General features: G+C 51.9%; 1 protein-coding gene across 5 annotated transcripts in view; it reads left to right on the top strand.

The window, feature by feature from the left end:
• RGS3 (regulator of G protein signaling 3) overlaps window positions 1–12693 on the top strand; it is a 33560-nt gene extending 20867 nt beyond the window's left edge. For 4 of the 5 annotated variants that reach the window (XM_026712383.2, XM_087918777.1, XM_087918778.1 and 1 more), the window contains 6 exons: window positions 2852–3496; window positions 5526–5599; window positions 7929–8030; window positions 9436–9497; window positions 10172–10338; window positions 11458–12693. In XM_026712383.2, coding sequence (XP_026568168.1) covers window positions 2852–3496; window positions 5526–5599; window positions 7929–8030; window positions 9436–9497; window positions 10172–10338; window positions 11458–11643 — 1236 coding nt within the window. In that variant the 3' untranslated portion in view covers window positions 11644–12693. The remainder of the gene's footprint in view (window positions 1–2851; window positions 3497–5525; window positions 5600–7928; window positions 8031–9435; window positions 9498–10171; window positions 10339–11457) is intronic. The other variant, XM_087918779.1, reaches the window with a different exon arrangement.
• The last annotated feature ends 1666 nt before the right edge of the window (window positions 12694–14359 follow it).

Raw genomic sequence — 14359 nt, 5'->3', positions numbered from 1 at the left:
CAGAGGTAAGGAGAGAGACCCCCCCCGGGCTTCTTAGGTGCTTCACGTTGTGTTGATGTCGTGCTGTGAGTAGGGATTGTGTCTGTTTCTTACAGGTTTGTCCTATGCCTCCCCGCCCTGCCATTCTGACGAAATAGAACAGTGTTGCAGATAACCCACCCCTGCTAAGGTTAAAGGGGGGGGGCGGGGGCCCTCTGTGTTTTGTACTTAGTTTGGGGCAAGAATATTTAGGGGTTGTGAGAAGAGGACAAGGTGCGTGGTGGTCCTCTCTGAAGTTCACGCTGTGTGGAAGGAATGATGCCACAAGGCTGAGGACCAGGGTGGGCTTAGCAGGGTAGGTTTCCGGGCGTTTCATCCTTCCTTCTACCACGAATCTTCCTTCCTCCGGCCCCCAAATAAATGAGAAGCAGCGTATTTCAGCTCGCTCGATCTACATGCTAGGAAGGATCATTTCTCTGTGCAGACCATGGCTGAAGGAGCAGAACCGGTGACCCCAAAATGTCAGAAGGATGGGGCATCTCGGGAAAGTGGTGAGGAGTGGGTGGCAGGCTGGAGGAGGGTGGCTTAAGGGGTGAGTGGATAGGAAAGGTAGGAACGTGAAAAGATGTTGTAGAAACTCTTTCGCCCATAGGTTACCTGAGGCAGGTGAGTTCAACCCTAGCCCCTCCCTCTCCCACACACCATGAAGGCAGAGATGGGGCTTGTGTTGTCCTTGTTTGACCTCCCGAGGAGGCTGGAATAGGCCCACCCACATGCCAAATGCCCCCTTCCTCATGACCTTCAGCGTTTTAGGTCTCAACCCAAGCAAGAGAACCCCAGCTGTAGGGCCGCTTTTTGCCTCTTAAAACTTGGAAACTGATCCAGTTGATCACCCCATGAAGCACCGTGAGTTCACTTCTCTTTTTGGCTAGAAATGCTGAAAACGTTTTGCGTGACGGCTCTGCTGGGTCAGAGTTAAGCCTCTTCTGGCCTTAAAACCCCCCCTGGGTGCGAGTCCTTTTTAACCAAACCGAGAGCGCAAGAGCTGATCCGCACATTTACCACCGCCATTAGTCACTGGTTGTCCATGGCTACCTTTCTGGGGAGCGTATTGGGAAGCAGAGATTTGGCCTCTTAGATATGTCAGGTTTTTATTCTCTTCCTTCTTCTCTCCCGTAAGTTCTTCTCAAGCGGATTTTAACTCCACGTGTTCTGGTAAAACTGGGGAGAATATGAAGCGTTTAAAATCTCTCTCTCGTGGCATCGGCCTCCTCCAAAGGCCAACCCTATGAGTCAGCTCAGCTCAGTGGAAAAACGGGATTATGTTCAGCGTGTGATCTGTCTCCGCTCCTAGGGGAGTCCCCAGGACCTTTCCATGATGTGGCACAAGGGCTGATTGAACAACAGGGTGTTTACAACCCTCTCCTATATCCCCTGCCCACCCCAAAGGACTATCTCTGGTAATTTGCTCCCACTGAGCCAAGGAGACAGGTTAGAACTTGACCCAGCTCTGTTTGTTTCCTGAGCTAAAGCCTTATTTACATCCGGACCTCAGTTGTCCAATTAAGCATTCCGGCTGGTGTGGGACACTAGAGCCAAGACAGGGAACGTCAGCAGCATTCGGATCAGGTGTGGGTCAAGACCAGCCGTATCTCGATTAGCTTTGGGTCCCTGAAAGTCAAACCAGCTCCTTTGGACCAGGACTGCGAGCCAAGCGGTTTTGTAGAGAAATCAGTGGGGCCGCTCTCAGATTTGGGGCTCGGGTGTGGCGTGACCTGCAAACTACTTGCCCAGAAACGGCAGCCGGAAGCACCTACAATTCGTAAGTTCTCGACAGCTGGTCATTCTTTCCACCTTGGGGTTGCAGAAGCCAAGCATCGCGGCCTCTGTGCTGGGGATTTAAGGCCAGCCCCACTCCAGGTGCTCTGCCGGTTCCTTGGTTTCTCATGGGGCAACTGATCTGAAAGGGGAGCAGGACGCTTCCTCCTGATGGGCTTTTGAGAGTGATTTTCAGAATATATAATCTGGAAGTTGGGAGGGCCTTGCACACAAAATTTAGCAGCAAAGACTATAACAGAAGATTATTGCTTGTGGTCAGAAGAGATGCTAGTGACCACAGCCTGAGCGGCCCCCTCTGTGGAAAGTGTATATATGCTGGCCTGGATGTTAGGGCTCTGGGCCACAATTCTTTGGTTCCAAAATACAGAATCCAGGGGGAGGGGGAGAGCTTTATGCAAGGACTGGGGTGGGAGAGGAGCACCTAGGAAGAAGCAGCCTTTGGGGTCTCAACCCCTGGCCCCTTATTGGGAGGAAAGGCTCCCGATGTACCTGGGGAAGGCTGTCCCCAGGTGCTTAAGCACCTGTTTGAAGACGGTCGTCAAACTTGACGGATTGAAGACTTGTGGACCTCAACTCCCAGAATTCCTCCTCTGGTCACGTTAACTTAGGAATTCTGGGAGTTGAAGTCCACAAGTCTTCAAGCCGTCAAGTTTGAAGACCCTTGTGTTAGAGTAATACAAGAACAGGAAGTGCATCACAGGAACAATAGAGATGAAACCCGGAGGGGCAATGGGGTACAGGAAACGATTACAACAGAGGGGAATGATAGAGCTGCGTATCAGATAGAGCAGGGGTCTTCGGACTTGACATCTTTGTGGACTTTCAACTCCCAGAATTCCTCCTCTAGTCACTTTAGCTCGGGAATTCTGGGAGTTGGAAGTCCACAAGTCTTCAACTTTGCCAAGTTTGAAGACCCTTGTTCCAAGACATCAGCCTCTGCTTGACCTTCCCAGGATCACTTGGGACGCTGGAAACTTTTTTGTCCCATTTCCAACCATACATTTCCCTTTCCCTTTGTTTCCCCCCCCCCCAGATGCTTGAGCCAGCAGCTGCGAAATTAGGGGCAGTGCCCCCTGTGGGGCAGGATGACAGCAGCCGCCTTGCCTATCCTGTGAGGGGCAACTCCGTAGAGGGGCTGACGGGGGAAGCTGTGGCAGGAGTCCAGGGCGTCGCGATGGAACAGGGGAAGCAGCCCCGCCACCTCGAGGAGAAGGAGCAGGAAACGCCCTGCAGTGGCCCCACTGCCTTTGCAATCCCAAAGTTACAGGTGGAAGGTGCCTTTAATCCAGACCTGACCTGCCTCACCAGCCTCAAGCTCAGCGGTCCAGAGGAATTGGCCGAGGAAGAGGAGGAAGAGGAGGAGGAGGACAGTGGGGAGGCCTATCTGGCCAGGGGGCATCGAAAACGCTGCAGCTTGTTTGAAACGTCCGCGTGTCAGCCGGCCTGCACCCTGAGTGTGCAGAACTCTCTGCGGCGTCGGACTCACAGCGAGGGCAGCCTGCTTCAGGAGCCCCGAGCCGGCCACTGCTTCACCTCTGACACCAGCCTGAATTACACCGAGATGCAAGGACCGGCCGCCGGCTGGACGCTGCCCTCTCCACAGAGCCTCAAGAAACAGCTTCTGAAGAACGGGGGCTCCATCCACCAACTCACGCTGCTCTTCGTTGGGAATCGGAAGGTAGGCAAGTCTCGGGGTGTGCCTGGGGGTCACAACGAGGGTGGGTGGGTGGGATGGAGAGAGGCACGCAATGGGTGCCTTTTGGAGCAATCGTGCCAGGAAGAGTCAGAGGAAGCTTAGTCTAGGGATGATCTTGAATGCGGATCGCACGCCACTGGCTTCGCACGACGCACGCGGTTGCTTCTGGCCTCTTTTGGCTTCCTTTCAGGGACCCAGGCTGGACGAGGCCTTTTGACTCAGTCGGCTTTCTCGGCATGTCAGAAATGTCAGTTTTCAGATTTATTTAGAGAGCTACTTTGAAAAATAACATTTCTCGGTCTTCTAAGTCAGGGGTCGCCAACCTTTTGGACCTCAGGGACCACTAAACTCATAATTTTAAATCCCTCGCTGAAGTGGCATCACTCCACATTATCTTTATCCATGTTTGTACACGCAATGTGTGCTGGCTGCCCCTTAGGGCAGTGGTGGCTAGCCTTTTTTTTTTTGCTCCTGTGCCAAAAATCGTGCGCATGCTTATGCGGGTGTACTCACGTGCCAGCACTCAGAAGGCAGTGCGCCCCCCCCCAGCCCCCTGTGCCAGCGTGCGTGATCCCCCCATCCCGCCTGCCCCCTTATCTGCATTGCACCTCCCAGCTGATCTTCGGCCCATTTGAAGTCTTTTTTGGCCTCGCAGAGGCTTGAGGGAAGCTTCTGCAGCCTTTTGCAGGCCAAAAAAACGGGCCCATTTCGTCACTTCCACTATTTCGGGAAATACAGGAAGTGACGAAACGGGCCTATTTTTCAGGATGCAGAGGCTTCCCTCAAGCCTCTGCGAGGCTGAAAAAGGCCCGAAAATCAGCTGGGAGGTGTGTGCGTGCACAGTGAGGTAAGTTTGCCTGGGGCTCGCATGACTGAACCGACGGCTCCGCGTACTCCCTGTTGCACGCGTGCCATAGGTTCGCCATTTACAGCCCTAGGGGATGTGTCCAAAACGACCGGCCATTCCAGAGAGACGCAGGAAAGAACGATCGCTGGGCCTTTCCATTTCTCCCGTAGAGTTTGCTATGAAGGGCCCAGAGGTGCTTGCGTGGCTTCTGGAGGGGGATTCGGCAGCTGTGCGGGCCTGCTCCCTGCCAAGGCAGAAGAGGATCAGCTGCCTTTTCCAAAGCCAGTGACTCAATCCTGAACTCTAGTACCTGTGGAGAGGCAGGGACAGAGAGGAAGAGCACTTCCAGTGGGGAATTGGGGGGCCTTTCCCATTGCCTTTCGTATGCCAGACAGGTCTCTGGATTCCTCAGAGGCTCCAGACTGAAGAAGAAAGGAAACCGCCCGATGCCCGTTAAGAATTATGGAGCAGGTCCCCCTTCACAAGAACTCCAGTCCTGCCTAGGTTACCTACCCAGCAGAGAAGCAGAGTGAGAGTTCAGGGCCGCCAGCCCCCTTGCCCAGAGCCGAGCCCCCCCTTCCAGCACTCTTCCTGTCACACACCGTCAGGTGGGTTGCGAGCAGCATAATCCCAGGGCCAAGCAGAGCGGTCGGCCTTCTAGGGCGGCTGCCTGCTGCTGGAGGAGGCCAGCCCTGGCCACTTCCTGCCCGGGGAGCAGAGAAACCCCTTTCAACAATGAGAGGAAATGTGCTCAAGCCCATCTGGCGCACCCGAAAGGCCCAGGAATGCCTTGGCCAGGCAGGCAGAGCGCTGGCTTCCTGATAAGGCCCGGAAGCCTCCCCTAGCAAGCAAAGGAGAGCTGGGCCGGTGGCGCTTGACCAAGACACGGTTTCCCACGCTTCGCCCCGGTTCCGGGTGGCGGGGGGAGATTCCCAAGGAAGTTCCTTCCGCGTGGACTTCGGTCTGGCCAATAAGCCCTGCCCTTGAAAAGATGGTTGGCAGTGTTTGGAAGCATCTGCCCAGACCCCTTCCAGGCGGCGAAGGATGGATAACCCAAAAGGGAGCGGTAGCAAAAGGACTGAAAATGGTTAACTCCTCCGTTGAATTTACCTGCTTTCTGTCCCCCCGCCCATCTTCCCATTGTGGCCATGGTGGCGACAACAGCAGCAGCAGCAGCAGACGCTGGACCCCGAAGGAGTTTGCGACTCAGGAGCAGCCCACAAGATGAACAAGGCGATGTAAGTGTGACTGTGCTTTGTGGCTCCTTTCTCTCAAACAGCCCGAGCGGGCGGAAGCGTCTCTCTTGACCGTCAGGTTTTATTTATTTTTTGGTCTCGGAACACAAGGCTGTGAATCAGGAGCGAATTTCCATTTGTTCAGACCCCGCCCCAGAAGGAAAAGCAAACTGTGGAGGTTCAGAAACCCACCTCTTAGACATATGACAGGGGCCATGCTGCCTTCCGTCCCCCTCCCTGCCCCCTACTCCATCTAGAGCAGGGGTCTTCAAACGTGACAGCTTTTAAGACTTATGGACTTCGACTCCCAGAATTCCTCCTCCAGTCATGTCAGCTCAGGAATTCTGGAAGGTGAAGTCCACAAGTCTTAAACTGGCCAAGTTTGAAAACCCTTGCGTGCGTCTGTCTGTCTGTCTGTCTGTCTTGTCTATCTATCTATCTATCTATCTATCTATCTATCTATCTATCTATCTATCTATCTATCTATCTATCTATCTATCTATCTATCTACCTATCTATCTATCTATCTATCTATCTATCTATCTATCTATCTATCTATCTATCTATCTATCCTACCTCTATTCTATCTATCCCTTCTCTCTCTCTCTCTATTCCAGTAGTCTTCAAATTTGGCAACTTTTAAGACTTGTGGACTTCGACTCCCAGAATTCCTCCTCCAGTCCATGTTAGCTCAGGAATTCTGGGAGTTGAAGTCCACAAGTCTTAAACCGACCAAGTTTGAAGACCTTGGACCTAGAGCAGGGGTCTCCAACCTTGGCAAATCGAAGACTTGTGGACTTCAACTCCAGGAGTTCCTGGCTGAGAAACCCTAGGAGTTGAAAGTCCACAAGTCTTAAAAGTTGCCAAGGTTGGAGACCCCTGCTCCAGAGGGATGTAGGGTTCGCCCCCTCCCCCTTCCTAGTCATCCCTGGCCCAGCGTCTCATCTGCCTGCCTGCCTGCCCGCCCGCAAGCAAGGGCCAGAATTTGGTGTTCATCTGGGCGGGTGTTAACCCAAGTTGTTCTAGCACAAGCTTTGGTGGCCGGAAGGGCAGGGCACCCAGAGGGCTGGAGACCCACTTCCTAGAGGCCACAGCTCCCTGGACAACCCGTTGTCCCCCAACCCTGAAAGAAAGGAGGTTTGACCCAGGGGGTGGGGTTACCCCTAACCCTCTCCAAGAAAGACGAGGGTGGGATGGATTCCTGCACGCAGGGGGCCGCCCTCCCCCTTAGGAGCCTTGTCCTGAGTGGGAGCTGGAGGTGTGGGAGAGCTGGCCTCACAGATCGAAGGCTCTGGGTCCTCCTTAATCGGAAGGGGGGGAGTTGGGTTGAGAAGGGGCTCTGGCCCCCAACTGCTCCCAGCTGCTGAGCCGAGGAGGAGGAGGAGGAGGAGGAGGAGGAGGAAGGGAGCCCTGCACGGTTCCCCCTGCTGCCCTGAAGGGGGCAGCATTGCTCGACTCCCCGTTTTTGGACGACCCCCTTTCCTCCCCCCTTCCCTTCGCTGTTTGGCCCGAGCGGGGCTGCAGCGGCGAAGCGGGTGGAAGAACCGGGGCGAGAAGCACCGTCGGCTTTTGCGCGGGCCGCCGCACCTGACGGGCAGGCTTGGCCTCTCCGCTCCGCGGCGGCTTCCTGGGGGCTGCTAGTCGCCGTTACCGTGGCGAAGTGGCCGGGAGGGGAGAGTCGGAGGACGGAAAAGGGGGGAACGGGGGCGGCTGTGGGAGCTGCAAAGCGGCCGAAGCAGTCCCGCCTCTCGGCTCCACCTGGAGTGCTGCCCGGACAGCGCCGCGCCTCCTCGCCTCCTCCTGCCTCCCCGCGCAGCCCGGGCTCCCTTCCCGGGGTCGGCTAAAAATAGCCGCGGTTTGGTGCCTGCCGCCCGCGGGCGGCCAGAAATAGGCGGCGTTCCGGCCTTGAGTCACCCATGCGGCGGGCGCTCGGCGAGGGACGGGCGGGCGGGCTCTCGGAGGCGGCTGGCCAGGCTTGCGCCCTCCGGCCCGGGCCATGCCTTTCTTCCGCGACCCGAGCAAGGCGGCGCCGGCGGCGGCGGAGATCTTGTGGGGCGCTCGCCGGGGAGGCCTGCAGAGACGGCATACCACCAAGGAGTACGTGGCCGCCTCCCCCGTCCCGATTCCGGCTGGGTCGGTCTGGGTTGCTCCGGTCCGGGAGTGCCGAGCGCCTTTCGCTTTGCCTGCCCGAAGGGCTGCTTGGAATTGGGGTGCGGGTGGGGGTGGTGGCCGCTGCGGCGTCGGGAGCGGAAGAGAAGCGCTGCCTCGGCAGGTCCCCCAACGGCTGGGCTTGGAGGCTCACCCTCCTTCCCTTGGCTTCCCCGCCCTGCAGGGCCAGAGACGTCAAGAACCGGCTGGGGCTCTTTCGGAAGCGGCAGGAAGCTCTCGGGGGGCAGCCTGAGAGCAAGGCCGACAAGGGGATGAAGCTTCTGCGGTAAGCGGGCGGGGAGCGAAACTGGGGGGGGGGCGGGGGAGGCCGTCTAGTCGGAAATCCCCCCCAGACCTTTTTCTTCCTAGGCAAGAAGTGGGGTGGGGGGCAGCGCTAGACAAGGTGTGGGTGGAAACGACTTGGAAGATCCTGCTAATGGACCAATCCCCGGAGGCAGAAACCTCCTTTGTCTAGGGGGGGGGTCTTCAGACTCGGACAGCTTTTAAGACTTGTGTGGACTTCAACTCCCAGAATTCCTCCTCCAGTCACGGGAGTTGAAGTCCACTAGTCTTAAACTTGCCAAGTTTGAAGATCCTTGGATTAGACAGATGGAGAGACAGACTGTAGATCAGGGGTCTCCAATCTTGGCAACTTTAAGCCTGGATTCCCCAGACAGACAGATAGACAGACTGACCGAACATAGATGGACAGAGAGGGAGATAGAAGATAGATTCTATAGATCAGGGGTCTTCAAACTAGACAGCTTTAAGCCTGGATTCCCCAGCCAGCTTTGAAGCCTGGCAGACTTCAACTCCCAGAATTCTGGGAGTTGAAGTCCTCCAGGCTTAAAGTTGCCAAGGTTGGAGACCCCTGCTGTAGGTAGGCAAGTAGGTAGATTGATTGATTGATCGATAGACTGATCGACTGACCATAGATAGAGAGGGAGAGGGAGATAGAAGATAGATCCTGTAGATCAGGGGTCTTCAAACTAGGCAGCTTTTAAGACTCGTGGACTTCAACTCCCAGACTTCCTCCTCCAGTCATGTCAGCTCAGGGATTCTGGGAGTTGAAGTCCACTAGTCTTAAACTTGCCCAAGTTTGAAGAGCCTCGGTCTAGGAGGAAACCTGATTGAAAAGCTAAGATACAAGCGATGTGGGTGAGCTTGCCAGCCTCAGTCGTGCCCATGTCAACACTCCAAACTGGGCTGCCAATGGGAAAGAGGGAGGGCACTTTTTGACCACTAAGCCCCACCCAAGGCCTGTTTTGTCCCAGGCACCTTTGCCTGTTCTGGGATCCCTTGACTGGACACAACCACACGTTCAGGACGCTGTGCGTGAAGTGGTGGCCAGCATTGGTGGAAGCCATGGAGGCAGCAAGGGCAGAAATGTACGGTGGGGTTGTGGCAAACTATATTTGGCTCCGATTCCAGTGATTTTCTTTTTTCTTATTGTGTCCCTTTGGACTTTTGTCACTGGTAGGCAAGTTAGATAAAGTTCCAAATTCCACGTTAGTTTGGTCAGCGTATTTATTTTTTGTTCTAGCATTGTTTCAGTTTTAAAGAGGAGACATTTTAATAAACCCCTGTGCCGGGGAGTTATTTTTCTTCCCGCAGTGGTTCCATCTTTCACTGGCCTTTTGTGACACGCGATTCAAGTCATCTCCTTCTCACCATCCCTTGCCTCCCTTCAGGCCCCCTCCTGAAGAAGCTCTCCAATGGGGAGACTCGCTGGAAAAGCTGCTGCAGCATAAATGTAAGGAGCCTTTTTCTGGGGTTGAGTTTCAAAAGTCAGATTGCTGTAAGTGTTTGAATTAAAATTGTCAAAAGATTGGACAGCATTTGCCCCCCCACTTTTCAGAGCTTTTGAGTAAGCTTGAATAACCTCCTTTCCAAACACAGATCTTAAAACATTCACGGATGGGAATAAAATAGTTGTCTAGCTGGGTCCTTGGTGAAAAAAACAGAAGTACCTTCCCCAGTGGTGGGATTCAAATTATTTTATTACGGGCTCTGTGGGCGTGGCTTGGTAGGCGTGGCAGGGGAAGGTTACTGCAAAATCTCCATTCCCTCCCCACCCCACTAACCTGCTTTCCAGCTCCGTTCTCCTGTGCAGGGCAAACCAAAGGAGACCCAGCCAATCAGCTGGGACTCAGGAGGCGGAGAATAGATGGAGGCGGGGCCAGTCAGAGGCGGTATTTGCCGGTTCTCCGAACTACTCAAAATTTCCGCTGCCGGTTTTCGAGAAATGGCCAGAACCCGCTGAATACCACCTCTGACCCTCCTCCATTTTATTTATTTATTGCACTTTTATGTTGCCCGTTTCCCTGGCAAGGTGGCTGCGCAAAAAAAAAAAAAAAAAAGGCCTCAGTGCCTTTGCAGCGCAAACACGTCTCCCAAAAGCCGCTGCATCCTCTCATCCCTGCTCAGATGGGGTGGCTGCCTTCCGTTCTTTCCTGCGCACCGAGTTCAGTGAGGAGAACCTGGAGTTCTGGCTGGCGTGCGAGGAATACAAGAACATCAAATCCCAGTCCAAGATGATAGCCAAAGCCAAGAAGATCTACACCGAATACATTGCTGTCCAGTCCTGCAAAGAGGTAAGTCAGAGGATGGGATGTTGGGTTGGTGTTTGGGGCTAGCCTGGTTGGGAGGCAGAACCATTTGTAGAAAGTTTACTCGGCTCAAGCGTGGGATAGAAAGAACTTTGCTGAAATTTAAGCACATTTTTAATGCTGCTAAGTGGAGACCCCTGGCGCTACCTCCTGCCCTGATTTCTACATAGAAATGAGGCCAAGAACCCTTTTGGAAAAAAACAGATGCTTTTAAATCGGTTCCAAACTTTATCCCATGAAATCTTAAAAAGAAGCTGCTGGAGGCTATCAAATCTTCCCTCTTTCTCTTCTTTTTGCCTTCTGTGCACTGGAATCTCAGAATAGTCTTGGCTGTTTTTTGAAGCAAGCTTCACAACTAGATAAAATTCTAGCAGACGTTATGCCACTCATCAAAAACTACACTGTCTCCCCGATTCCCACAACGAACGAATGAACGGCTACAAAAACTGATGGGAGTTAGCAGGGATGCTAAATTGACTGCTTTGATCAAACGGGGAACCAAAAAATACAAACACTTTCATTTCTACTTGGAAACCACTTCTGGATTTGGAAAATAAAATGAAACTTTGCTTTTGGGTTTTACCAGTTAGTTAGATTTGTTGTTGCAGAAATGGCTAGTTTCTATTACTATTAAAAGTAAAAAGTCGAGGACAGGACTTAATGCTTTATTTTACTGCACCAAAGGAGTAGGAAGTCAAAATCTTCCCTCCCTCTTGCTTTCCCCCACTATTCACTTTCCTTTTTCCTTTCCTAATTTCCCTAATATTTGCTTTTCTATTTTTGTATATCATATTATAAATTAATAAAACTATAATAAAAAATATAATTTTAAAAAAAACCTACATTGTCTCTATTTTAGCGCAGGACACAATGAGCTGTAATTATTTGTCCAAGTATCCCTCTAATGCAGAGGTCTCCAATCTTGGCCACTTGTAAGACTTGTGGACTTCAACTCCCAGAATGCTGGCTGGAGAATTCTGGGAGTTGAAGTCCACAAGTCTCAAAGTGGCCAAGTTTGGAGACCCCCTGCTCTAAGGTCACCCTCGAGTTTTCCCCAACAAGCGGCAGCCCAACAGTGACTCGTGTCTGTCCGTCCTGCTCTAGGTCAACCTGGACTCCTACACCCGGGAATACACCAAAGAGAACTTGCAGAACATCAGCTGGGGCTGCTTTGACCTCGCCCAGCGGAGGATCTATGGCTTGATGGAGAAGGACTCCTACCCTCGCTTCTTGCGCTCAGAGCTGTACTTGGACCTCATTAACCCAAGGAAACCTGGCCCTTCTCTGTAGGTTCTCCCTCCCTCCCTCCCTCCAGGGAGCAGTTCGTTTACAAGTCATTACATTTTTGGCTAAGGGATTGTCTGGATAAATAAATCTGTCTTCCCACCCCAAGGGGCCTGGGGTTACAGAAATAAGCAGCTTTACTCTTCCTTCTTTACGAGAACCTGCTTTTCCCCCCCCTCTGGTACGATGAAGTCTTGGCACCCAAAAACTACAAAGGAGCAGACCTTCCAATGGACGACTGTGAAGTCCAGCGCTTCCCTTCCACCTTCCTTCCGCTGTTCTGGAGGTGGCAGCGCGATGAGTCCTTCCTGCACCCCGAACCTGCCTTGGGACATCCGTGGCTTTTCATAAATGGGCCACATCCTCACAAAGTGCAAGATGGAGGGGAAGGATCCCCTGCAGACTTTTGCATTCGATTCTGGGCCTGTTTTCTCTGGAGGAGAAATCTCCCTCTTCACTGCCCTTCCCATTAGTGCAACAGACCATGGAATTATCCTGCTTCTCTTCAACTGTCTGAAAGGCACAACCCTTGCTCAGTTTATTTATTGAAGCCTTCTAGTGGGATACCGTGTCTGTGAGAATGTCTCCCTGTTGAGTTTCCTTTTAAATTTAAGTGCAATATTTTTTTTTTTATTACCCCATTGCTATCATTTGTCTCCTGGTTTTCTCTCTTGACTCTTGGAGCGTGGAGCAGAATGAATGTAGTCTGTTCTCAGTCTTGTTCCTTATTCTTCGGCTTTTGACACCTGCTCCAGCAGATGTGTAAAAAAGCTTACGGCATCTTGTTGCAACAGCGGTGTGCCTTGGAGAGACTGAAAAACACCTGCACGTTTCTGCGCTGTGTCGTAAAAGGAAGTGTGACACAGCAGCATGTCTGGATTTGTACTCCTACCTACGTTTGGGTCCAGAAAGATGAAATCTCCTACAATGAATCTTTTGACCAAGTGCCTGGTTTACTATTCAGGCCTATCCCTGCGGTTTAAAATGTTTCTGTTGGTTTTGTTTTTTTACTATCTCATGTCTATTTAGGATAAATAAAGAGACAATACAAGTTAACTCTCTTTCCTCTTGTTTCCTGTTTCTTTGCAGCTATATTAATCTGTGAGGCCCCAGCTAGGGAGCCCCTCCAGTTGCCCTCAGAATGTGGGTCTCTGTGGGAGGAGGAGGAAGCATCCCGTACGCTGCCTCCAGCTGCATAAAACAAACTTGAGCTACAAGTCACCCCCTCCCTCCACCACCACCCCCCGCCCACCACCATGGTGGCCATTCATGATTCAGGAGAAGCAAAGAAATAGAAGGTCATGGAATTAGGTAGAGAATTCCACATAAAGCTAAACGTTACTACAGCAAAGGTACAAAATGAAGTTTCCAGCTGCAAAGGACGTCATTCACGTAGGGAAAAGCTGGAGAGGCTGTTGAATCAAAGATTCATTTCATTGTCTTTAGCGTCTGCACGTGAGCGATGGAAAAGGGCTTCGGCCACTGCGTCTCCTTGCTGTGTCCCTGTTTTCAAAACATCGATAAATTCGCCTGAGCTCAATAGAAGTCGCCTCTGGGGTGATGATGCTCTGCATTGCAGAAGACTCCTGTGACCAGAAGGGGGCAGTGTTTCCGCTTTGTCGCTCAGCAGAACTTAGGCTTTTAAAAAACATGATTCTGTACATATATTATTGTCATATTATTTTTTGGCAATCCAAAAATCAGTCAACGGTTTCAAGGAATTGCCACCCATGTCAAGGCATCACTAGAATTGAAGGCTTACCTGAGGATTCTTACCTTAGGATTAATAAAAGGCAGCACCGTGCCTTTAGGAGCAACGTGGCTATAACTTTTTCAGGTTCCTCCTCCAGGTAAATCTCCCACGGCTTGCAAAGCACAGTCCATAGGAGTATTATCAGCACAATTACTAATATTGACTTCTGCCCCGTGCTGTAGCAGGAGCTCCACAAGACCCATACGACAGTTGTTGCAGGCATTGTGCAGTGGAGTATGGTTCTTTCGGTCAGCAATCTGGACATTGGCTCCACTATCCAGAAGTTGCTTTACCACTTGGTAGTAGTGGCCAACTTCCCTGCACAACACCCCAAAGAAGCCGACTTTTAGTCATGCATGCAATAAACTGGCACAGATAGGCATGGTGCTCTGTTAGGTGCCAGTTGCCCAAGGAACCTACTCAACATCCACTGAAAAGCAAGCAATGCGGGTTCTGTTGCCATCTCTTACCCTCCACCTGACCTGTAAGGTTTTAGCTCTGGACCTGGATCTATTTTATTTTTCCTTTGCACTGTCTCAGGCGTGGCGAGCACTGCATGTAACGTGATGGTTTTGGGTAGGGGACACGCAGCACTTTTAAATATTGGTAGTCTCTGCATTCGCCTAACAAACCACCCTGCCATGTTCTATATGCAGAAAAATAAAAACAAGAACAAACAGGCTGAAAAACAGCTTCTATCCCAGGGCAGTAGCTCTATTGAATTCTACTGTATAGCAGTGTTGGTGCGGTTTTGGGGTTTTTTCCATTCAATGTGTGGAGGGTGAAGGGTGTGTGTTTGTGTTTATTTTCATGGTCATGACGTGCACTTAAGACGGAGTTTGATTTCGTTGCGCGAGGTGCAAAGACAATAAGGTAAACTAACTAAAACTAATTACCTAGTTGGGTAATGAAGCATCTGCAAGCAAACAGCCAAGTTCAGAGACGCAAGGACAAAATAAACTAAACTAA

This window comes from Pseudonaja textilis, unplaced genomic scaffold (genome assembly GCF_049901715.1).
Source record: "Pseudonaja textilis isolate UNSWEBS1 unplaced genomic scaffold, rPseTex1.2 PTEXCTG46, whole genome shotgun sequence".
Lineage (NCBI taxonomy): Eukaryota > Metazoa > Chordata > Lepidosauria > Squamata > Elapidae > Pseudonaja > Pseudonaja textilis.
This window is presented reverse-complemented; position numbering and strand designations above follow the sequence as displayed.